Below are 25,726 nucleotides of genomic sequence, written 5' to 3'. Positions count from 1 at the left end.
AAGCAGAGACAATTCCACAAGCCAGACATACAGGTTCTTGTACTGAGAGTGGGACTTCTCCCCAGATACCACCTAGGACAATGGTCTCAGTTGGTGTAATATTAGTATCACTGAAAATGACCAGAAGAGAGAACTTCACGAAAGAGGTGCTGTAATATGTCTCAGGTCTTTTTGCATTGGCTTGAGGCGGGGAATAAACCCTGAGAAGTATCTAGGGAAATGGAAATGTAAGCAACCTACTGAAGGAGAGTTCAAAAACTTGTTTTGGAGCACTGATCTTAGTGAAGTAGAGCAAAATTCCAGACCTAGGTTCACAAACACTGGAAAACTTTTCCAGCAAACTGACCCTTCATTTAGGATGCACTGACAAAATGAGATGGGTGTCCACTCTTGGCCCTGGGGTCTTAATTCAGTTTTCATCTCCTTCTTTAGGAACAAAGTTCTGGGCAACTCAGCATGGCTGATTTCATTGTCAGTTGCACTGTCCACATTTGGGTCAGCGCATGGAACATTCTTCAGCGGAGGCCGAATGTGCTACACTGCAGCAAGGGAGGGCCACATGGTAAGTACTCTGAACCCATCTGTAGTTCTGCTACTTGAGTGCAGATATTTAACAAGATTTTGTTCTCTTGCATGCATGGTACATCCTATCACTTTTGTGTTTCGAAAAGCTGATAAACATATTTGATCCTTCCATGGATTACCATGGCTGCCTCTGAACCAACTGAGCCATGCTTGCAGAGTCCCAGGGGCAGAGACTCCTGTTCTAGCAAGAAAAAAGCATGGAGCTTTGTCAGGTGGGGAAGTGGACACTGTAGGTCCCTTCCACACTGATGCCCTTAATGTTCCACCCTGTTTCTCATAACTAGGGATGTGCAATTCGGGTATATGATACCCGAAAAAACCCGAAACAACCTGTTTCAGGTTGTTTCGGGTTTTTCTGAAACGTTTCAGAAAACCCGAAACGTTTCGGGTAATCCGAAACAGCGATTTCCGAAACGTTTCAGTATTTCAGCTTGTTTTAGTAATAATGCATTTCAATGGGAAAAAGCCTCCCCCAGCCTCCCATAGGCTTCCCGGAAGCCGGGGGGGGCATTTTCCCACCGAATCAAGCCAAACTTGGTGGGGACCTTATTCTAACTCCCCTCTAACAACCCCCCAAGTTTAAGAAAGATTGGACTTTGGGGGGGCCAAGTTATGGCCCCCCAAAACAGGTCCCCCTATCCTCGCCTAAAAGGGAAAGGTTTTTGCTTGCTGCTGATGATCTCTTACGTTGTGGGTGCTGCTGCTGATCTCCATGTTTCCTATGGGGGGGAAATGAAGAGGCAGGCTTGTCTTTCTAGGGGGGGCATTTTGCATGCAAAATGCCCCCAACCCTCAGGGGCCCTTCTCCTACCTTTCCTCCCACCCCTCACCAAGTCTCAGCCTGCTGCCACTTGGGGGGGGCATTTCATGGCCTCCCAAAGTAGGTGCTCTCAGCCCCCAAAGTCTACCCCCTACATCCCCACACATACCCAATTCTCCCCCAGCTGCCACACACAGATCCAAATTCCCACAGTAGCTCCTCACAGGCCCAAATCCAGCCCCAGCAGCCCCACACAATCCCAGGAGCAGGCTGGCCAGCCTTCTCCCTTTGTTTCCTATGCTGTGAACTATAACACTCTGTTTTCCAGAGCAAATGTGCACAGCCCAGGGATGCCACAATGGTGGACACACTTCTGAGTGCCAGCTTGTCCCTGTGAAAGAGCACCTGAACCACAGACACCCTCCCTCAAATTCCCCCACCACCTACAGAGATGGCTGGCCAGCCAGCCCCATTGTTCTCTATGATGGGAACCAACTGGACAGCAAAGAATAAAACATGAACAACACAAAGTTTTTAAAAAAACATTTCTCACTTTCAAAGTACAAGTAGGCAAAGCATTATGACATATTTCACCAGCAGTCCCCCACACAGAAAAATAACATGACTCACTTAAGATCAGAGAATCACAAAAACACAATTCCTGTCAAAAATACTTTATTTCTTGAACAGATTTACATTACACAGCAGGGGGGCACACCAAAGGGCATTCCAGCATTCCACCTCACAAAAATAACACAACTCACTTAACATCAGAGAATCACAAAAACACAATTTCTGTCCAAAACACTTTATTTCTTGAACAGCTTTAGGTTACACAGAAGGGGGGCACACCAAAGGGCATGGCAGCGGTATCTTACACAAAAATAACACAAGTCACTTCACATTAAAGAATCACCCCAAAAAATTGCTGTCAAAAGCACTTTATTTCTTTAACTGCTTTAGGTTACACAGTAGGAAGGCACAACAGGGCGTAAAAGCAGTCTACTACACAAAAATAACACAACTCACTTCACATCAGAGAATCACTCAAACACAATTCTCGGGCAATTATCTGGTGAGCGTTTGAGATCAGACGCTGCCGTCCACTACCCACGGTTGCCTTCGGACGGCCTTGCCCCAACGCCAGTCCTGCCGAACCCCAAACAGCCACCGCCGGGAATTGGAAATTTTGCCCCGCATCATCCCATCAGCATATGTCCCCTTGGCATTTCTAAACCCAATACGGGACTGGTGACTGCTTACCTTGAGTCATCTATGTTCACCTTGTTGCGCCCACCTGTACTCTTGTGGAGTGATGTACTCTTTGTAATTAATTGCTCATGTGAGCTTTAAAATGGTATAGTTATTGTTATAGACGGAATTTGGAGACGGAATACTTTGTGAATGTATTCTTTATTTATTGTATAATAATTGAATTAATGTATTCATAATTGCACTTTGCACTTTGCACTATAAAGAAATATGCACTTTTTGTAATTATTGTTGATTATTGTATTTTCCGGTTGGTTGTTTTGTCAGTTTCTGTTTTACCGGTTGAATTCCCGTTTGTCTGTATAGCTTAGCTATTGGGAAAGATCTCAGAAGCTAAGCAGGGTCTGTCTTGGTGAGTAATTGGATGGGAGAACCTCCACCAAAGACCAGGGTTGCAGAGCCAGGCAATGGCAAACCACCTCTGATAGTCTCTTGCCATGAAAATCCCACCAGGGGTTGCCATAAATCATCTATGACCTGAGGGCACAACACACACACAGGCAAAAGAACACTTTTAAAAAACAAAATGTATATGCGTGTGTGTGTGTGAAAGAAAAAACACAAGTCAACAACAATTCCATTTCTACTTACAGACTGTACCTTTACATTGCCCTTGTTTTCTTCTTCGTTATTTCTATTGCTCAGTTTAATTATTTCCCTCACAGTGGTATGGCATTCATGAATGAATCCTTCCTTAATCAATTCTTGTTGAGGGGGGTGGTTTTAATTACTACTATTCTCTTTGCTGCTGAAGGTATTGCTCACAGTATTTTTATTATCATAATTGCCCATTAGTCATGAAAACGAACAGAAATGAAATTAACGACCACCACCCCTTTCGCTGCCAAGAGGATAGCAGTAATTAAAGGCTTATGAAAACATGAATCGATTAAACATCCATTCAGAAATACTGCATCTGCAAGTGAATAGGAAGTGGTTGGTTAAGCTGAAAAACAGAAGCAATGGAGAAGAACGGGGTAGGGTTGCCAATTCCAGGCTCGAATATTTTTGGAAATTTGGGGGAGGAGCTTGAGGATGGCAGAATTTGGAGAAAGGAGGGAGCTCAGAAGGGATGTGATGCCGCAGAGTCCATCATCCAAGGCTGCCATTTTCTCCAGGGGAATTGATCTCTGTGATCTCTGGAGATTGGTTATAATTCCAGGAAACCTCCAGGTCTGACTTGGACTTTGGCAACCTTGGAAAGGGAATATTTTAAGAGAAAGTAGCCCCTGGTAGCCGCAGTGAAACATTTTCAATGCCCTGGTGGACAGCTGGCATTTTTGTTTTAAGAGAGGGGAGAGTTACAAATCAGGGCAGAAACACATAGCATATGCTAGATTGAATGGGCTGACAATGACGCAATCTGGAGTCTTTCCAAAAACTGAGTAAAAAATTATGTCTATTAAGCAACCACAGTGTTACCTCAGATCTTAGCTACTTTTCTTTCTTCTTCTTTTGCCTATTACTAGCACAAATGCTTTTTTCCACCTTCTTTTGCAAGAGGGTTATTTAATTCTGTGGCAGCGTAGCCAACTTTTTTGGCAATTGTACCAGCGGTCAAGCTATTCTAGTGCAGACCTGTGGTGCCCCCTTGTGCTCTAGTGTGGCCTTAACGCTTTGTCTCTTCCTCTAAACTTCCCCAACCAGAAAAGGATGTTAAAATTCAAACTGTACAGGACTCACATAAAAGATCAGGGAATGTTTTGGAGGCGCTTTCTGAATATTAGTTCCAGTTTGGGCCTTTGGGCATTCTGCAAAATCTACGACTTTCAAACAACACAAGAACAAACTGTGGTGTTTTCTGCATGCATGCTTACAGTGGGTTGTCTGGCTATTCGATCGGCTTTAAGCGTCTGTAATTCCTCACTTGAGGGAGTCAAACTGAAACGGTATCTGTTTATTGTTTCTGCACTAGAAAAATGTTATTTTTGCTGTGCGTTTCTAGGGAACACATCAGCTTTGTTAGTTAATTGGCTGAGGAGACGTCAGTTTTGTCAATTGATCATCTGAGGAAGGCATCAATGTTGCAATCTTGTTTTTTTTAAAAAAATGCAAAAAAAAGGACTAAAAAGTACAGAAAGCACACAAGGAAACTTTAAAATATCAAGTCAAATTCAGGGCCCTCTGCAGAGTTTTTGAGTTAGCTATGTTGCAGCTTTTTTCCCTGTTCAGTTGCAAGTTTTTTTTGTTTTTAAGGCACCAAGGTTGCAATGTTGCTGTTTAAAATAAAATTTTCAAAATTCAGTAAAAAAAAACTGGATTGGTTTCAGTCCAACCAATCAGGGTGCAGGGGGACAAAGGGAAAGGTGAAAGGGAGGGCCAAGGCCAGGCCTCACATCAGAGAAAGCATTTTGCACTTCAAAAAAGCTGCTGTTTTATTTCTTTGGGAAAAAACAGAGATATGTGCACAGGGAGAAAAGCCACAGAAGAGCCAGGGAAAGACCTATTCTGCTGCAGATACAGCCTTTCTCTGTGCAGAATGCAAAAAATCTGGAAGCAGTTTGGAGACTGAATTTTGACCATGTGTGCAGAACTCTGGAGATAAATTAATGCAGTATGAGTCCAGAACCAATGAAAAAGCCCCATGCAGAAAAGACTTATTCTGCTCTCAACAAGGGCCTTTCATCCAAGTATGTTTGTTTAGAATGGAAAGTTTCCCATAGGAAGAGCTCAGAGCAGCTGCCATATTTCAGGGATGTTGGGTCAAAGAGCGAAATTAAAAATGAAACGAATATGATACAATGGGGGGGAATGTACGAAATTCATTATACTCCTTAAAATGCAACTTTCACGACTTCCGGTTTGGGATTCATGGAGGTCTAACGCAGCTCCATTTGCGGAGCTGACCGGACTGCCGTTTTAACCGGCCGGAGGGGTGAAAATAACCCGCGGCCGACTGCTCTCAGGCGGGGAGCAGGCAAAGAACGCTCAAGACCCTAGGGTGAGCTAGATCTCGGACGAGGGGGGGCTCTACTCAAGGAGTCTCCCCCCGATCCTTGAGGTCCCACCTTGTGACGGGTCGGCTATAATCTCTGCGGCAGTTTTGGGGCCAATTCGGCTGGCATAAGACCTACATACCCAAGCTTCGATCGGGGAGGGAAGTCGAGAGGAGAATTTAAGATCGAAACAGCGATTACAACCCGAGAAAGTTGAAGAGAAGGTAAAGATCGCTATCTCTTGAAACGGGACAGATTGATAAAAACAGAGAAGAAAGAAAGTAGATTTTTAAACTGCAACAGACTAGTGAAAAGGAGGCGAAGACTCGGCAGGAGTTGTATTTTAAAAGAGACTAAATTTAAAGAAGTTATTGCCAAAATTGTACTATTGTTTTGAATACCTGTGGTTTCGGAGCTGTGGGAAAAAGACACCATCGCGAGACCTGCTGTGGGAAGACGGGAGACAGGAAGTGCGTAACAACAATAGAGTGGCTGGAGGGAAGCGGCCCTTGCCGACGGATAGGAAGTAGGGAATCGCCATTTTTGAAAGGGGAAGGGTCGCGGCTTCAGCGGAAGAGGAAGTAGGCCATTTTGGATTACAATAACATAGAGAAACCATAGAGAAAAGACGCCCGACATTTTGGATACAAAAAATTAATCTTGGCAAAGATTGGGACATTTGAAAAAAAGGAAAACGTTTAAATATACGCCACGGAGCTAAGGAAGAGAGCAGATTCGTGGGAGCGAGCTAAAGCAAGCCCCACGATGTCGAAAAAAGAGTGGCAATCGGCGATAGAAAATTTGGACAAAAAACTCATAGACATGATGAAAGAACTTAAAGACACGAAATTGGAGCTTATTAAAGAGGTCAAAGAAGTTACACAGACAGTAAAGTCGGAGCTGTCAGAAGTGAAAAAAGGCGTGGAAACGATTAGTAGTGAATTACAAGGAACGCAGCAGAGAGTTAAAACAGTAGAAGACGCGATGGAGAATTTAATAGACACGCAACAACAGAGATGAGACTGGTGAAGGGGAGAATGTCAGTTGCAGAAACTAAACACATGGAGAAGCAGCTTCGTTTTCGTGGCCTGCCGGAAGTGGAAGGGAAGTCAGCGCAAGAACAGATGACTGAGGTGTTGGCTGATTACCTGGGGAAGGAGGAGGAGGAAATTGTGGCTATCCTAGATGTGGCGTACCGAGTGAACTCGAGAATTGCAACCCAGAGGAAATTACCAAGGGATGTGATTGTGCAGTTTACAACCAGAAACATGAAAGAGAGGATTGTGACAAAACAATTTCAAGATCCATTGGAGATTGATGGCAAGACGATTATCATAATGAAGGAACTGCCCAGATCAGTGTTATTGGACAGGAAAAAATATAGAGTGCTAATTCAAACCTTGAAGGACATGAATATCAGGTACAGATGGGAGTTACCGGAAGGAGTGTCCTTTGAGTTTGGAGGGGCAAAAAAACGCATCAGATCTGAGCGGGAGATGGAGAGATTTATTAAGGACAATGAAAAAGACTTACCAACAAAACCATGAATATGGAGTGTAAAGTATTATCTTGGAATGTAAATGGACTAAACTCACCGAATAAGAGGAAAAATATTTTTCATTGGCTACTAAAACAAAAATGTGATATTGTTTGTTTGCAGGAGACCCATATTAGAAAACAGGATGTAAAATATTTAAAATCTGGAAAATTGGGCAAAGAATTTGTAGCGGCCTCTAACAAGAAAAAAAGAGGAGTGGTGTTGTACATAAAAGAGGAGCTGCAGCCAAAATTTGTTATGAGAGATGTGGAAGCCAGATTTGTAGCAGTGGAATGTAATTGGAATTTAAAGAGAGTGTTGGTAGTTGGACTTTATGCACCTAATGGTGCAAAGGAAAGCTTCTTTGAGGATTTAAGGAAGCATTTAGACGATCTTGTATATGATCAGATAATTCTTGCTGGAGATTTCAATGGAGTGACAGATTTGGAACTAGACAAAAAGACTACAACAGCACAAAAGAAAAGAGGACTATTGCCAAAGCTTTTTTTTGAGTTGATTCAACAAGAGACTCTCGAAGACGTATGGAGGAGAGAATATCCTAAAACCAAACAGTTTACTTTTTATTCTGCAAGGCATCTTACATTATCGAGAACTGATATGATCTGGGCCTCAAAGGACTTAGCGTTATGGACTAAGGAGGTAGAAATAATGCCGATGGTAGGCTCAGATCACAATCCAATTATGTGGAAATTTGGAAAAAGGAGAAAAAGGAAAGCCTGGAGAATAAATGAGGACTTGTTACAGGAAAGTGAGAATATGGAAATATTGAGAAGAGAGACAAAGTTTTTTATACAATACAACGTGAATAAAGAAGTACCAACCAATAAAGTTTGGGATGCTTACAAGGCGGTTGTAAGGGGCATACTAATGGACTTAAATGGCAGAGCAAGGAAAAAGAAAGAGGAGAAAAGACAAGAGACTGAGGAGAAAATAAAGGCCAAAGAAGCACAGTTAAAAAAGAGACCAGGGAAAAAGAAAATATATCAGGAAATCAAAATTCTTCAAGAACAGTTAACAGCAATGAGTAATAAAGAATTGGAGTGGAACCTTAAAAGACTGAATCAAAAAGCTTTTGAAGGTGCTAATAAACCTGGGAAATATTTGGCATGGCAATTGAAGAAGAAAAGAGAAAAGAAAATAATAAATAAAATCTGTGAAGAAAATAAAACGCATCTGGAGCAGACTACCATTAGTAGAGCCTTTTATAAATTCTGTGCTAAGCTGTATAATAAAAAAGAAGTAACCAAAGAATCAATAACATCATATTTGGAGAAAACCAAACTTCCAGAGATTTCGGAAGCTTGGAGAAATAAGTTGAATAGTGAAGTAACCGATGAGGAAATAAGTAAGGCAATACAATCCGCAAATCTAGGAAAGGCGCCAGGGCCAGATGGACTTACGGCTAAATTTTATAAGACAATGGCCAATGAACTGGCACCATTCCTAAAAGAGGTGATGAATGGAGTTTTCAGGGATCAAAGGATTCCAGATACTTGGAGCGAAGCGAATATGTCATTGATCCCAAAAGAGGGCCAAGATTTGACTAACGTGAAAAATTACAGGCCTATATCATTACTTAACAATGATTATAAAATTTTTGCGAAGATATTGGCGGAGAGACTGAAGGGGTGGCTCTCGGAAGTCATAGAGGAAGAACAAGCAGGCTTTTTGCCAGACAGACAAATAAGAGACAATTTAAGGACAGTGATCAATGCTATTGAATACTATGATAAGCGTTGTGATAAAGAGGTTGGTTTCTTCTTTGTAGACGCTGAAAAAGCGTTTGACAATTTAAACTGGGACTTTTTGTTTGCCACTATGGAAAAGCTACAATTGGGAGAAAGATTCATCAGAGCAATTAAAGAAATTTATAGAGACCAGACTGCAGCAATTGTAGTGAATGATGAACTGACCAAGAAATTGACGATTAGTAAAGGAACAAGACAAGGTTGCCCGCTATCTCCATTGTTGTTCATTTTAGTATTGGAGATTCTGATGATACAAATACGACAAGATGAGGAAATACGAGGAATAAAAATAAAGGATTATTCATACAAGGTTAGAGCATTTACTGATGACATAATGTTAATTGTAGAAGATCCATTGGAGAACATGCCAAAAGTGATAGATAAGATCAAGGAGTTTGGTGACTTGGCAGGTTTCTTCATTAACAAAAAGAAGTCAAAGATATTATGCAAAAACATGACTAAGCAGAAACAACAATTGTTAATGGAAACAACGGATTGTGAAGTAACTAGTAAGGTGAAATATTTGGGAGTTGAGTTGACTGCAAAAAATATAGATTTGTTCAAGAATAATTATGAAAAATTATGGACTCAGATAGAGAGAGACTTGATTAAATGGAATAGACTGAATTTGTCATGGTTGGGCAGGATTGCAGCAGTTAAGATGAATGTGTTACCAAGAGTAATGTTTTTGCTACAGACAATACCAATCATCAGAGACTCTAAACAATTTGAAAAATGGCAGAGGAAAATATCAGATTTTGTTTGGGCAGGCAAGAAGCCTCGAGTGAAAGTAAAAGTTCTACAAGATGCAAAGGAAAGAGGCGGAATGCAACTGCCCAACCTGAGACTTTATCATGATGCAATCTGCCTAGTTTGGTTAAAAGAGTGGATGATGTTAAAGAATAAGAAACTATTAGCCCTAGAGGGATATAAAAAAATTTTTGGATGGCACGCATACCTATGGCATGACAAAGTAAAGGTCAACTCGATGTTCCTACATCATTTTGTAAGGAGAAGTTTATATACAATCTGGAAGAAGTACAGAATTTACCTACAAGAAGGAACCCCCTTGTGGGTGGTTCCATACGAGGTGATAGATCCGAGAGCTGTTGATAATGAACAACAATGTTTAACATACAAAGAAATAACTAAAATTGAAGTATCTAAACTTAGAATAAAGACGCAAGAGGAATTATCACCTAACTATGATTGGTTCCAGTATAGACAGATTAGAGACTTATACAATTCGGACTCTGTAAAAGGGGGCATACGAACAGAGAACTCGGAACTAGAGCAGACCCTTCTTAAAGAAGACAAGAAAAGAATATCCAAGGTATACCAAGTACTGTTGAAATGGTATACTGAGGATGAGATAGTTAAAACACAGATGGTGAAATGGGCTATAAATTTCAATAAGGAAATAACAATGGAGGCATGGGAATACTTGTGGAAAACTACAATGAAGACAACGACATGTATTAATATTAAAGAGAACATCTTCAAAATGATCTATCGTTGGTACATGACACCAAAGAAGATTGCGCTAGGGAACTTGAATACTTCTAATAAATGCTGGAAATGTAAGAAACATGAGGGCTCCCTCTATCATATGTGGTGGTCGTGCGAGGTAGCTAGGCAGTTCTGGGGGGAAATAATAAGAGAAATGAGTGAAATTTTACAGTTTCAAATAAATAAGAACCCAGAACTCCTGCTGCTAAACTTGGGAATGGAGGGAATTCCAGCCCATCATAGGACGTTGATTTTCTATATGACTGCAGCAGCTAGACTTTTGTATGCGCAGAAATGGAAAGTACAAGAAGTGCCAACTATTGAAGATTGGATCTACAAATTGCTGTATATGGCTGAAATGGACAAGATGACAAGAAAACTGAGAGATCTGGACTCAGGGCAGTTTAACACAGACTGGAAGAAGCTGAAACAATATCTGGAGAAGAAATGGGAGGTGGGAGGAAAACTGTGGCAGTTTGAGAACTACTGAAGTATAATAAAAGTATAAAAGAGAGGGGTGACTTTACCGGGGGAGGAAGAGAAATGTGAATTTATAAGCAGTTAGATTAATTGATTGAGATATATATAGATATGTATAGGTTAACTGATAGAACATTGATAGAGAATAATTAATGATAAGGTTTAAACATGAGGATTGAGTAATTAACAACATTTTCTTTTTTTGATAAGATTTATATGCACCAAACTGAATGTACAGAAGAGTTAAATTGATTGATTATGCAAGGAGTTATATAGAATTACCATAAAAAGATGAAATGAGTAATATATAGAGAACAAATCAAATTGTTTGATTCAAATGTGGGAAATTTTTATGGTTTATGATATATAGGTTTATATAGAAATATTCAAAACTGGAAAATGGGATAAATTGTTTATCTAAAGACGTATAGTTTGGGTGTATAATAAGTAAAGGAGTTAAAGATGTACTGCTTAATATAATGGAGAATGTATATCTGTTTTAGACAGAGGAATTTAATAGAAGAAAGGGAAAAGGGACAGAGGGTGGGAAAGCTGTTGGAAGTCAACAAATGGGGGGGAAAGGGAGGGGGTTAGAAACGAAAAATTAGGGGAAAATTGATTGTAATGTAAAAATAATAATGTTCTAACCCAATAAAAAACTTTTCAAAAAAAAATGCAACTTTCACATTAACTGCTCATTTGCTAATTAAAGTCTGATGTCTGAATTTTGGAGCAAGCTCCACTGAAGACAAGGAAAGAGGGAAATTATCCTTTCTTATATACTTTCTGCTTCGTGTCTTAATTTGCAGCCAGACATTCTGTCAATGGCACACGTACGACGCCTCACCCCTTCCCCAGCGCTCATATTTACATCAGCAATTTCTTTAATTATGGTTATACCTGGAAGTTTTAACCGCATAGTAAACCTTTTCAGGTGAGCATACAATGCACTTTCATTACTCTATTGTTATTTTTTTCATTATACCATTTGGACTGTGTTTTCTTCATAATTCTACAGTGCTACAGATTAGTAAGACCTATATTACTTAGTAGAGTCTGATTGGAGATCCATCTGTTTTAGTATTGGGCAACATGTGAACACCCTGACATAGATAGCCTAGCCTCTTACCAGATCTTGTCAGATCTCAAAAACTAAGTTGGGAGACTGCCAAGAAAGAACAGGGTTGCTATACAAAGGCAGGTGATGGAAAACCACCTCTGTTCATCTTCGTTCTTCTGTGCCTCCACACATGGGACTGCACAGGCACAGGCCAGCCGCCGGAAAATTCTTCATCGCTTCTATAGCTCCGAAGGGGCCGTTTGTCGCGCGGCTCAGCGACCGTTTCCCGCCCAAACGGTCACATGTCCTTCCAGCGACCAACGGCCCCTTCCCTCAGTTCTCTTCTTGCCGCAGCTTGAAGTGAACGTCTGCTTCGCAGCTCCGTGCTTGTAGTGATTGATTGAATGATTATTTGATTATTTGGTATTGACTTCGGACTTCGGACTTGACTATTCTTCTTCTGACTGATTTGGATCTTGACTGGACTTGGTAAATATAACCTTGGACTGTTTTGACGTCGCCTTTTTGCCTGACCCTATTATGGCTTCTAAGGCCTTATTTAAGCACTGCGTTCAGTGCCACACAAAAATGGCACAAACCGATGGCCATGATCTGTGTCTGTTTTGCCTGGGGGAGACCCACAACGTTCCGGCTTGCAAGGTCTGCCAAAAGTTCACTCACAAGGCCCAGCAGGAGCGTCAGGCACGCTTGAACTCCTCGTTGTGGCAGAAGGTGATGTCTGAGGGTACTCCTTTGCCTTCCCCCAAGGCTGGCCCTAGCCCCTCTGCTGAAAGGCATTCCCGAGCGGGCTCAGTGGCATCCACGAAGTCGGCGTCAAAATCTCAGCCGATGAGTGCTGCGGCATCGAGAGCAGCCTCTCCAGTGCAGGGGCCGGTTAAATCGCCCCAAGACGCGGCGTCGGTGCGCTCGGATCCGAAGAAGGCTTCGGGATCAGAGCCGAAGAGAGCGGATCCGAGGCCACTGGTGGAACCGACAGCGGTTACGGTGCCGAGGCCCCAGCTCGCCGCCGGGAAGTCGACCCCCAGGAAGGTGTTGGGTCCAAGGCCGGAGTCCAGCAAGAGGCAGGCCGCTGAGAGGGCTTCGGTTCCGAGGGCCTCTTCGGAGCCTCCTTCCAAAAAGCCGAAGAAGGCCAAGCATCGCCACTCTCGGTCCCCACGTCGGGCTTCTACGGAGGAGGTGGTGTTGGTGGTTCCGCGCACGCCTTCCCCTCACCTGAACTCGCCGGTCAGACCAGCTCCAGAGGAGGTGCCGGATCCGGGGGCCTTCATTGTAGTCTCCAGCGATCGTTCCCCCGTCACGGATCTGAGCCCGTCGATCCGCCGTCAGAGCCGACCTTCGCCAGGGCCAGCGATTCCTATGTCTCCGATGTCCTCCGTTCAGAGCTGGCGCCGTTCGGAAGCAGGGAGCGTCGGTTCCAGGCACTCCCTGGAGTCTCAGCACCGACAGGCCTCATACATCCCTCCGGCCTACCATTGCCAGTGGAAAGGGGCCCCTGCCGGTTTTGAGTACTCAGAGCCGAGACCATCCACCTCAAGACAGGGTTGGCTGCCCCCACCCTTCCAAGGAGAAGAGTCGGTGCCTGGTCTGATGAGGAGGAAGCTGACGACATCTGTGATTACAGATCGGAGTCGTGGTCGGAGCCGTCCCCAGACGACAATGTGGCGCCCAGTACCGGCTCCCCTTATGAAGACCTTCAGATCTATGCAGACCAGATGGCACGCATGGCGAAGGCGTTGGAGATGGATATTTCCTCGGCCACTCCGCAGACTAAAGACAAGCTCCTGCGCCGGATCTACGGAGACAACCCTGCTACGGTGGGCTTCCCCATGCTGGAGGGTGTGGAAGAAATTGTGGAGAAGGTGTGGAAGTTGCCTTCAGATCAGCCAGCTACATCTAAATGTATCGAACAGATGTACAAAATCAAACAGGGCACCTGGCACTCGTTGGTCAAGCACCCTCCACCCTCCTCTTTGATTGCTGAAGAGATCCAGCCTCGTCGGTCAGGCCCCTCTTCTGCACCACCAGACAAAGAGGGCAGGAAGATCAATGCCCTGGGCAGGCAACAATATGCCATCTCCTCGTTGGGCCTCCGGATAGCCCACTACCAGACCATCATGGCTGGCTATCAATTATACCTCTGGGAGAAGCTGGCATCCTACGTCGGTGATTTGCCTGCTGACAAGAAGGCGGTAGTGTCCCTGCTGCAGACAGAAGCCATCCGTCTCTCCAAGCAGCAGATGAATGCTGGGAGCCATGCTGCCGACACTGCTGCACGTGGAATGGCTTCAGCTGTGGTCCTCAGGCGTCATTCTTGGCTCCGGTCGACGGCTCTCCCACAGGAAGTGAGGACAAGGATCGAGGGCCTGCCCTTTGAAGGGGATTCTTTGTCCTCTAAGATGACCGATAAGGCGCTCAAGAAAAAGAAGGAAGACAGGCAGACGGCCCGGTCGTTGGGATTGACCTCGTCAGACAGGTCTGCATCCAGGCCACGGTATACTGCAAGGTACAATCCGTACCAATATCAAGGCAGATACCAGCAGCGGGCCTATTACCAGCAGTACCCTGCCTCATCTCAGCGCCACTTCGCTCCAGCTCAGCAGCCCAGGAGACGTAAACCCTTCAAGCCTCGCACGTCTCAGCCCCCGGCCCAGCAGAAAGATCAGCAGGGACCTGGGAGGCAGTACTGACAGGACGATCCAGCCGCATCCTTGAACTTCTCTGATAGGCTGAAGCCTTTCCTCTTTGACTGGGAGTCAATAACATCTGACTCATGGGTCTTAACAATTGTTGATAAGGGATACGGGCTGGAATTCTTGGAATTGCCTAGGTGTAGCTCACCCCTAACGGCTGTAAATAATACCATGGCCGAACTAGATGCAGAAATAGTATCACTCCTGGCCAAGGGTGCTGTGGAAGAGATGGCTTGTGACGAATCTGAGAAGGGCTTCTTTTCTCGGTTCTTCTTGGTCCCCAAAAAGGATGGGGGTTTACGCCCCATTCTAGATTTAAGAGGCCTTAATGCCTTTCTAAGGGTGACTAAGTTCAAAATGGTCACACTGTCTGCTGTAATCTCCTTGTTAAAGAAAGGGGATTGGTTTGCTGTCCTTGATTTGAAGGACGCTTATTTTCATGTGGGAATATGGGAGGAGCACAGGAAATACCTGAGCTTCGTTTACAATCGAAGGGTGTTCCGTTATAAGGTGCTTCCCTTCGGCCTCTCCACAGCGCCACGAGTGTTTACCAAGTGTGTGGCCCCTGTGGTGTCCTTTCTTAGGGAAGAGGGCTGTACCATTTTTCCCTACCTCGATGATTGGCTCATCGTGGCTGATTCAGAGGCTAAGCTTTTGCAAGATGTAGAGTTAGTACTGAACACTTGCAAACGTTTGGGCCTGCTAGTAAATTTTGATAAATCGAAACTGGTGCCCAGCCGTAAGGTCTCCTATATTGGTGCAATTTTAGACTCTGTAGAGGGTAAGGCACTGCTCCCCCTTGAGAGAGCTAAGTCCCTGAAGGGTCTGGTATCCATGTTTAAAAGGAACCGGTTCCAATCCGTTCGCACTATCCAATGTTTATTGGGTCATATGGCAGCAGCCACCTCTGTGGTCCCCTTTGCTAGACTGCGTATGTGCCCGCTTCAGAATTGGTTCGTGTGGAGGCATGATGCTATACGCCATCCTCCGTCTCTCAAGCTGTCCATACTTAGGGTTATTCTATCCTCCCTTGACTGGTGGCTGTCTGATGACAACTTATTTAGAGGGTTTGGTTATCAGCATCCTGAGGTTACAGTGACCACTGATGCGTCCCTAATAGGATGGGGTGCTTACTGTGGTACTGTATGTGTACAAGATGTTTGGACAGAAAGGGAAAAGAACCTGCATATTAATGTACTTGACTTAAGAGCTATTCGTTTTGCACTTGTGTCCTTTACAGCACTTCTACAAAACCATCAGGTGTTGGTGCAGACGGACAACACGACTGCCATGTATTACCTAAACCAGCAAGGGGGCACAGCATCTATGATTCTCTGCAGGGAGGCCACACTCGTTTGGCACTGGGCGATCCAGAATGGTGTGATGCTTCGGGCTATACACGTAGCGGGATCAGACAATGTTCGGGCAGATGCCCTGAGCAGGGTGCACATGTTGGACCACGAGTGGGAATTGAACGCAGAGTACATTGGGCCGATCTTTCGGATGTGGGGCCAACCGAACATAGATTTGTTCGCGACTTCAGCAAACACCAAGGCCCAGATATTTTGTTCAAGGGCAGGGAGCGACCCCTCTCTATTGGGGATGCCTTCCAGTTTACGTGGACCCACAGGTTGCACTATATGTTTCCACCATTCCCACTAATACCAAGGGTGCTGTGCAAAATAGAAAACGACAATGCAGATTGCATTCTGGTGGCACCCTTCTGGCCGAGACAAGTGTGGTTCCCCAAACTTTTACAAATGTCCAATCGGACATATGTGAGTCTGCGTCCCCGGAAGGATCTCCTGCAGAACGGGAGCTTGTTCCACCACGAACCCAGAAAGCTGCACCTGTTGGTCTGGTGGATACAACCCCGCCTGTAGTGTTTTCAGAGCAGGTGAAAAAAGTCTTGCTGAATGCAAGGAAGCCGTCCACTAGGCGGGCCTATGAGGCTAAGTGGCGTAAGTTTGAAACTTGGTCACTTGCTAAGAAAGTGGTGCCTGCCAGTAGCCCCCTGGGGCTAATATTTGACTACTTATGTCAGTTGAGGGACCAAGGGTTAAGAGTTACCTCCCTCAATCTTGCGGCTATTTCCGCTTTTCATGATCGGGTAGACGGTAGCACAGTGTTCTCACACTGTAAATCTCGTCAGTTCCTGAAGGGGATGTTTAATCTCTACCCGCCTGTGTCCCCTCCTGTGCCTCAATGGTCCCTATCCCTGGTGCTGTCGAGGCTGATGTTGCCTCCCTTTGAGCCATTAGCCACATGCCCCTTGGACTTGTTGTCCTACAAGGTAGCGTTTTTGGTGGCTATAACGTCTGCCAGGAGGGTTAGTGAGTTGTCAGCGCATAGTAATAGGGTGGTCCTGCGGCCATGCCTTAAGTTCCTGCCAAAGGTGGTGTCTGCTTTTCACCTGTCGCAGGAAATTACGCTGCCTGCATTTTTTCCACAGCCATCTTCCAAAGGGGAGAAGGCCCTTCATACCTTAGATCTAAGGAGGGCCTTGGCTTTTTACTTAGATAGGACAAGGGACTTCCGTAGTAGTCCTCACTTGTTTGTCTGTTTTGGGGCCAAGGACAAGGGTCACAGGGCATCTTCACAGACTCTGTCTCGGTGGATTGTGTCGGCCATTAGTAGGGCCTATGCTCTGGCCGGGGTGGTTTGCCCGCTAGAGGTCAAAGCCCATTCCACGCGTTCTCAGGCTGCCTCATCAGCGCTCATCAGGGGTGTGCCTCTGGTTAATATCTGTAAGGCAGCTACGTGGTCCTCTGCTGACACTTTTGTTAAACATTATGCCATGGATGTCAATGCAGAGCAAGAGGTTTCTGTAGCCAAAGCTCTCCTCCACTCCCTGTTTTCCTGAAGGGATGCTGAAGGGTATTGTTGTACTAATTGACAATGACAATTTGTGTATATTTGTATATATGTATATATTTATTGAACAAGTTAAATGTTATTGGAAAAAAATTATTTATTTCTTGGCCCTTGTACTAGGACTGATGGTACATAATAAAATTGAGTTGGATTTCACCCCACCTTTCTTATTGTGTGAAGCTTGGTACTCTCCCATGTGTGGAGGCACAGAAGAACGAAGATGAAAACAGGGTTAACATACCTGTAACTTATGTTCATCGAGTTCTTCTGTGCTGACACACATCCCTCCCTCCTGCCCCGCTGTGAATTCCAATGCAGAATAACAACAGGTATGATAACAATAATGAGAATTGGTGATTTGTAAGATTATGCCTATGTGTATTGGATGGCGGCGGCAAGGGAGAACTGAGGGAAGGGGCCGTTGGTTGCTGGAAGGACATGTGACCCTTTGGGGGCGGGAAACGGTCGCTGAGGCGCGCGACAAACGGCCCCTTCGGAGCTATAGAAGCAATGAAGAATTTTCTGGTGGCTGGCCTGCGCCTGCGCAGTCCCCATGTGTGTCAGCACAGAAGAACTTGATGAACATAAGTTACAGGTATGTTAACCCTGTTTTAGTCTCTCTGTCTTGAAAACTCCTGCAGAGGTTGCCGTAAGTTGGCTATGACTTCCACCACTAATGTATAACCAAAAACCTATGCAGAATCAAGAATATCTAAGATCACTGAAATTGTCAGATACAGAAGCATCTAAATCCCAAGCGACATGGTTTGTTTCTCCCTGTACTAGGTCATGGTTCTCCCATCCTGACTCACATTCTCCACAGCCCCAAAATGCAAATGTTTGTATGTTTTCCATACAACATACAAACTTAACCACAACTCAGACCCTCATTTGGAAATGAAAATTGTTGTTCAATGTCTGTTTGATAGCTAGAGCGGACAAGCCCCTGGTGGGGGAGAGGGAATCTCTCAACACAAGATCCCATTAATGTTGCAGTGTCACAAACATAAGAACATCATTTCTGGGAAAATCTGAAAGTGAGAGTTGGTAGCTCTAGGACTAGCTGGAAATTCTAGGACTAGCTGGTCTTACCATAGAGATTCTGATGATTCCTGCTGTTTACGGGTTTTCCTCAGAAGTTATGTCATACTCACAGCAGTGCCCCCACCACCATGTCCCCACCCTCCCACCAGCCCACTAGTTGGCAGGCTCAGTCTGGAAACTCTATTGTTAGTTGCCAATTTGGGTATTCTAAGTAGAGTTACACCCTTCTGAGTCAATTGAAGTAAATGGACTTTGAAGGGTGTTCTGTATAGGATGGTAATGCAAATATCCTAAATGTTGTGTGCTAGGTAAAGAAAATTAAGGACATAGCAATAATGAAAAAACTGCTTGCTTCATATAACAGAAAAAGATACTATCAGTTAATTTCAAAAAAATACTAGTAGCCATTAATTTTGGAGTGGGGGGTGATTTGTTTGTTTTTGTTTAAACAATTTACATCTACACTCTCCAAAATCTTCCCATCATAGCTACACAGGCACAGAAACGTTTTTCATGATATTTGAATCTATATGCAAATTGTTACTCTCACAATACATTTTTGCCACTCTGTTTATATGGGTTTTTTTTAAAAAAAATTATCATACAAAACTAGAACCAGTTCAGATATCAGTGACATGAAATTCATTACCCTTAAATAAGTTGTGCATATGGTGGTACATGAATAATAGTTAATCTTAGAATGTTAAAAGTCCTTTTGGCACTTAATTTCAGGTGGGTAACTTTCTTCGTTTGCAGTAGATGATTTGTTTCCAGTAGCACCTTCAAGACCAACTAGATTTCCAAGGTATGAGCTTTCAAGAGTCAGAGCTACCTTTGAAAGCTTATACCCTGGAAATCTAGTTGGTCTTTAAAGTGCTACTGGACACAAATCTTACTTTTGGCACTTAATAATCTTTTATTACTATTACTACTTATTGATCTTTTATTACTAGGGATTTTTAAATAGCAGCAGTTTATAGGGTGGGGTCTGGTGAGAAAGGATGGAATGGTACCCTTTGACCACCAAATGAAGGCTATGCCGGGGATCATGGGAGCCATGTGGGACAAGCTATAGTAAAGAGGGGAACGGGCTGAGATTGAGGAATAAAACCTCACTGGATCCAGTCCATTGCATGATCATTTATGGGCTAGATGCTTCAAATGTTATGTCTATTTCAGTTTCACAGCTTGGCTTTTCTATGGGACAACTATAGCTGGACTCTTGTACTTAAAGATCAAGAAACCAGAACTGCCAAGATCTTACAAGGTGAGCATAAATATTAGTTGTGCCTGTGAATAAATATATTCAATTCAACCATATTTTTTTCAAGTGAACTACCTGGATGGAAATTTGCTCGATCTGGTGTAAAGGCTATCACTACATTCAGATTTCTGGACAAACTGCAATTAAATCTCAGCTGGGCAAGAACACCTTTCATTGCTGGGCTTATGTAATGCCCATTGAACCTTCCACCTCTCTCCTATAATGACAGAGCTTGACAGAGCCTGCCCTGACTGTATCAAGCTCCAAAGGACTGTGACCTCCAAATGCAAGTAATGTCGTTGAATTAGAGCTTTGAACAAACCCTTAGTGTAATCCTAGTTTTGAATCCTAGCTTGCATGAAGTGAAATTGGGTCCATTCCAGGTTTTGAGGAACCCTAGGCAGAGAGTCCTTGGGGCCCTCCTACCCTTCTCTGCCCACCACCACTTGCACCTCCTTTTGCATCCTCACCTGCCTGTGCATCTTTTCCCCACCTGCTCACAAGCCTTCCCACCACAGATTCTCATGTTCACCACCTGCAGCCCTTTTCCCAACAGCACTGGCTGGTGTACATGGTGGGGAGTGCTGCTTCTGTGGCTACCAGGAGCACTGACTCTCAGTAGCACATGGGAAAGGATGGGGGAAGCTGCATCTGCCCACCTCAGGGCATGTGGATGCCCACCCTGTAGAGAGCAACCTGCAGCCTCCTAAAGCATTTGTGTTCAGACATCATGGTGCATTGGTGCTTGATCGAGCCAGGGAATATTCTGTGTAGCCACACATGCTAGAGGCAGAGGAAGACAGGAGGTGCACATATAAGCACAGCAACTATTTGTTCATTCCTTATTTAAGTTTAATTGCAGCTTGTAGTGGCATCTGAACGTGGACTAAGGGGTTCTGTTTTGCAAGGCAGAAAGTTCAGCGTGGATAGTGTTTAGGACCTGGCAAAATCTAGCTCGTGTACTATTATATGCAGGAGTAACTGCTGAGTAATTCATTTGTGCGAGCAAAGGGCTGACAAATTATCGAAAGGCCAAAGGTATTTTGCTAGTTATTTTTGCTACTGTACTTGGCCAGAAACAACAGAGTATCTCAGGTCTACAGGCTGAAAACTTTGTCTCTCTTTGCTATCTTTATTTATTTACTTACTTCATTTATACCTCACCTTTCTTTGCAATGGGGATCCAAGGTATCCTTCAATGTCCTCTCCGTCTCGATTTTATCTTCACATGCTCCTCTTGGAGTTTTGAGGACAGGAGCAGACAGGGCTGTGTTCAAATACTTATCTATGGTGATGCACATTGGAATTCTAAGCACAGTTATACCCTTCTAACTCACTGGCTTAAAAAATTTAGCTAACTTCATACATGAGCAAACATTTAATGTCATAAGCCCATTGGTCTTAACAGGGTGTAACTATGATTTAGATACATGGAATAACAAGAAATATTTTTGATGAGGTATCCAAGTGCTACCCTAGAAATATCCTTGATAGTACGCTGTCTGGGGTTGGCATCCCTACCCCCACACTTACTGGCTCCTGGGAGACCACTGAGGGAGCTGATGACTCTCAGGACTGCCCAGGGACCACCAGGATTCAAGCCCTAGCCAGAAGGCAGGGAGATGGGATGCAGGGGGAGCCACTACAGGGCCAACCTTGAAGCCAGGCAGGCCCACTGTGCAACTCCATGGAGAGATGCAGCTTTGGGCAAAAGCTACCCTAGCATGAAGCCCAGCATGCAAGGATGGTGGTGATAGCCCAGCTTTTTAAGGCCTTGTATGGGCTGAGGATGCACCACTTTGAGGTCTCTCCAGAATCCAGCCTTAGGATAATGGGGGGGGGGGCTGGGGGGCTGGGCTATCCAACGTCTGGAAGGCCCTTTAATAGGCTGGCCCAGGAAGAGCTAGGGAAGAAGAGCTAGGCCTCTCCCACACAGCCTAGGGAGATGTGTGGCACTGGAGACAGAAGTCCCTGGGTGAGGCAGAGCCCCCCTTCTCTCCATAGACTGAGATTTAACCAAGGCCCTGCACAAAAGGACACTGGAGGTTGCACCAATCTGGGGCTCTGGCCCACAACAGAGGGAGCTGGTCAAATGCCTTCCCTAAATATATGTTCTGCATACACAGGTACCGATCATCATCCCAATAATTGTGCTGGTGACCTCGGTGTACCTTGTGCTGGCACCTATCATCGACCAGCCTCAGACAGAGTTCCTCTATGTCATCCTCTTCATTTTAAGTGGTGTCATCTTTTACTTCCCCTTGGTGCGCTACCAGTATCATCCTGCCTTCTTAAGAAGATTCACTTTGCATCTGCAGCTGCTTCTGGAAGTTGCCCCAGCTGAAAAGAATCTGAACTGATTTAGTATCTATGTGATTGTAGTGAGGGCAGCTGAGACGGGAGGGTGTTTTAGTGGGAACAACTGTGAGGTTTTTTTTTTATTTTGTGAGAATATAGAGCACTTAATAAACTCCAATGCATTCTTGGTGGTAGTTTTTTTTAATTTTTGTATATTTGAGGACTACCCCTCACCCACTTCTGACACAGGGTAAACTCAAATAACTTAGTGGTCAGAGAACTGCGTAGGAACTGCCCTAAAAGTTCTTGGTAAAATTCTCTGTCAGCTAACCACTTATGAGGTAAATTATACAAATATTTAAAAGTCCACCTTCCTCAAGCATGCTGTTAAGGTCCACTTCTCCTCTCCCCCCACCCCCCACCCCCTGGTAATTAAGATGGAATAACTTTGTCCAGTAATGGAAACCAATAAGAAGAGCGCAGGTAATGAAAAAAAAGTTTATTTCCCTGGAAGGGGAATGACTGGTTTTATTATTCAAGCCTAAAGTATATACATTTGTAACAGTGTGTGAAATTTGGGCAATAAAGAAAGCTTACAGGAAGAAATACGATTTATTTGAAATGTGGTGTTGGAGGAAAGTTTTACAGATACCATGGACCCCCAAAAAGACAAGTAGGTTCTAGATCAAATCAAGCATGAATTCTCCCAGGAAGCTAAACTGACTAAACTGAGGCTATTGTATTTTGGTGACATCATGAGAAGACAAGGAGACTCACTGAAAAAGATAGTAATGCTTAGAAAAATTGAAGGCAGTAGGAAAGGAGGAAAACCCAACTTGAGATGGATTAACTCAATAAAGAAAACCACAGTCTTTCAGTTTGCAAGACCTGAGCAAGACTAATGATAGACATTTTGGAGGTCATTAATTCATAGGGTTGCCGTAAGTCAGAAGTGACTTGACTGCACATCACTCAGACAGGACAGAGTGTGATACTTAGACTGAAGAAACAGTTTCACTTTAGAATATATGTTTCAGAAAGAGAGAGAGCTAGTAGGAGTGTGCGCAGAAGAAAAAAATCTGAGAAAATTGGATCCAGATTTCAGGGATACCCCCCAAAAATCTGGGATCCCTGAAATTTGGGTAAGATTCTTTAATCCAGTTTGGCAAGAGTAGAGAATCCCGAATTTAGCAGGTCATTATTCACTATGAGGAAAACTATCCTCATAGGGAATGAGGGGGGCTAGAGAGGAGGCACTTTTTTCAAGCAAACTCCACCAAATTTGCAGGGAACCTGCTCCTGACAGTCACCCAAGTTTCAGGAAGATTGGATCTTGGGGTCCACTTCTATGGGCCCCTGAACAAGGAGCCCTCAACCACTCTCAATTGTTTCCTATGGTGGGAAAAAAGCCAATTTGGCTCTCAGGCAAAAAGATCACAGAGGCAAGGCTGCCACTGGCCAAAGGCACACTCCTAAATGCAAAAGGAAGCCCTACAGACCCAAACTGAAGTCCCCCCAGAGCCCAAGTGTCCCCTGAACAAGCTGTCCCCAGCCACTCCCTGTTGTTTCTAGGGTGACAAAAAAAGCCAAGCTGGCACTCAGAGAAAACCCAACATAACCAAACTGAAGCAAGGGAATCCTTTCCAGAGACAAAGCGAAGGAAGGGGATCAACATCAAATGAGAGAATTATGTCAAAGCAGTGAATTCCACCCAAACCGAAATGAAGCAAGGGACACTGTTGCCACTTAATCCAACAGAACCAGTGTCACTCACAGAAGCCAGGGCAAGCGGTGGAACACTGCCTCCTGCCTCTCCCTCACTCCCCCTCCCTCTTGGAAAAAACACCACAGAAGCATGGGAACCCAACAGCCAAGGGGCTGAAGCTGCATTTCCAAGATTAACCCAGATTTACCCAGGCTTCTTGGTCTGGGTCCTCAGATCTGACCTGGAAAAACTGTATTTAGCTGAAGCGGCATAAATCCGGCTTTTTTCCTGGTTCCCGGACCTGGATTGCACACCCCTAATAGCTAGTCAATCTACTGTTGGAAAACAGGATTAAGTTTTCCTCAGGTTTCCTAAACTTTAGTTAGATTTTATTGGAATAATAAACCTTGTAAAAACATTTATTGTTTGAACGTTTGCCTGCACAGGGAATTCTAGAGGAAGGGCACTTTTTCACAGGCTGGGTGAAGGGGTTGCTTGGCAACATGAGGGAAGAGGATCAAGAGTGTCAAAGATCAATGGTTTCCAATGGTCACTGAAGCGTAAGGCAGTCACTCAGGATGGACCGGAGAATGTGGGGTGTTAGAAGTTGTATTTAGAGAGGAGAAAAGCCTGTGGAGAGTGAGAAGAGCAGCTGGCCATCTTCTGATGAGGGCCATTGATCCTCAGTGTTTAAGGGATTTCTGCTGTGGCTATGAGGAAACATGGCTCCAAGTTTATGAAGAAGAGAGACCATACCAAGCGTGCCTGTTTGTGAGTCACAGAGCCCACAGACTAAGGAGGCTGACTTCCATTTTAACTCTTTTAACTTCTCTTTCCTTCAAGGAGTGTGCAAGCCCATCCAAGAAGAGGTGACACTCAAAATTCTGAGTCAGACCTTCCACTCACCAGTAGCACATCCATCTTGTTGGGATTAGGCATCGGTTTATTAGCCCGCATCCACTCCAAAACTGCCTTGAGGCACTGGTTCAGGGTTTCTACAACTTCTCTGGGATTGACCTGAAGCACAAGATAGAGCTGAGTGTCATCTGCATAGTGGTGACAACCAGTCCAAATCTCTAGATGACCTCACCTAGTAGCTTCATGTAGATGTTGAAAAGCAGAGGGGATAAAATGGGGCCTTGCAGGCCCTCACAGGCCAGAGGCCAAGGGGAGGAACAGCAGTTCCTCAGCACCCCCTTCTCAAACCTACCCTCCGAGTAGGCCTGGAACCACTGCAAAATGGTGCCTCTCAGTCCCAGTCTGGAAAAGCAAGTCCAGAAAGATACCGAGGTTGATGGTATCGAAAGCTGCTGAGAGGTCCAGGAGAATCAACAGAGTCGCACTCCCTTTGTCCATCTCCTTCGAGCACAGGGTGGCCAAGGCTTTTTCAGTCCTATAAGCAGGCCTAAAATCAGACTGGAAAGAATATATAAACAATTTGCCTCATCCAGGAAAGCCTGAAGTTGTCCGGTCACCGCCTGTTCAATCATCTTGCTCAAGAATGGAAAATTAGAGACTGGTCGATAACTATTCATGTCTCCTGGGTCCAGGGCAGGCTTCTTTAATAGTGGATACACCACAGCCTGTTTCAAAGCTGAGGTAACCACCCCCTCTCCCAAGGAGGCATCCAATTACCTTTCTAACCCAGTCAACCACTACCACCACCCAGTAGATTTAAAGTAGTCAGGAAAGGCAAGGGTCACACAAGCAGGTGGCAGGCTGCAAACCTCCAAGGAGCCAGTCCACACCCTCAGTCTGAATAAATGGAAAAGTATCCTAAATAGCTGGACAAGTTGGCATCTTGGCATGATCTGACCCTGTCACTGCTAATTTAGAGTCCAAGATGATATAGATGTGAGAGATTTTATCTGCAGAGCATTGACCAAAATAGTTACACAGCAGCCCTGCCACTGCCATGTGCA

At 44.4% G+C, this 25,726-nt stretch overlaps 1 protein-coding gene across 1 annotated transcript in view; it reads left to right on the top strand.

Moving 5' to 3' along the window:
• Window positions 1-22,241, top strand: part of LOC129337057 (b(0,+)-type amino acid transporter 1-like) — a 33,320-nt gene extending 11,079 nt beyond the window's left edge. Inside the window, exons 3-6 of the mRNA XM_054990531.1 lie at window positions 433-562; window positions 11,658-11,782; window positions 19,717-19,804; window positions 21,928-22,241. Coding sequence (XP_054846506.1) covers window positions 433-562; window positions 11,658-11,782; window positions 19,717-19,804; window positions 21,928-22,161 — 577 coding nt within the window. The 3' untranslated portion in view covers window positions 22,162-22,241. The remainder of the gene's footprint in view (window positions 1-432; window positions 563-11,657; window positions 11,783-19,716; window positions 19,805-21,927) is intronic.
• The last annotated feature ends 3,485 nt before the right edge of the window (window positions 22,242-25,726 follow it).

Source organism: Eublepharis macularius, chromosome 1 (assembly GCF_028583425.1).
Source record: "Eublepharis macularius isolate TG4126 chromosome 1, MPM_Emac_v1.0, whole genome shotgun sequence".
NCBI lineage: Eukaryota > Metazoa > Chordata > Lepidosauria > Squamata > Eublepharidae > Eublepharis > Eublepharis macularius.
Note: the sequence above shows the minus strand (reverse complement) of the source record. Positions and strands in the feature narration are given on the sequence as shown.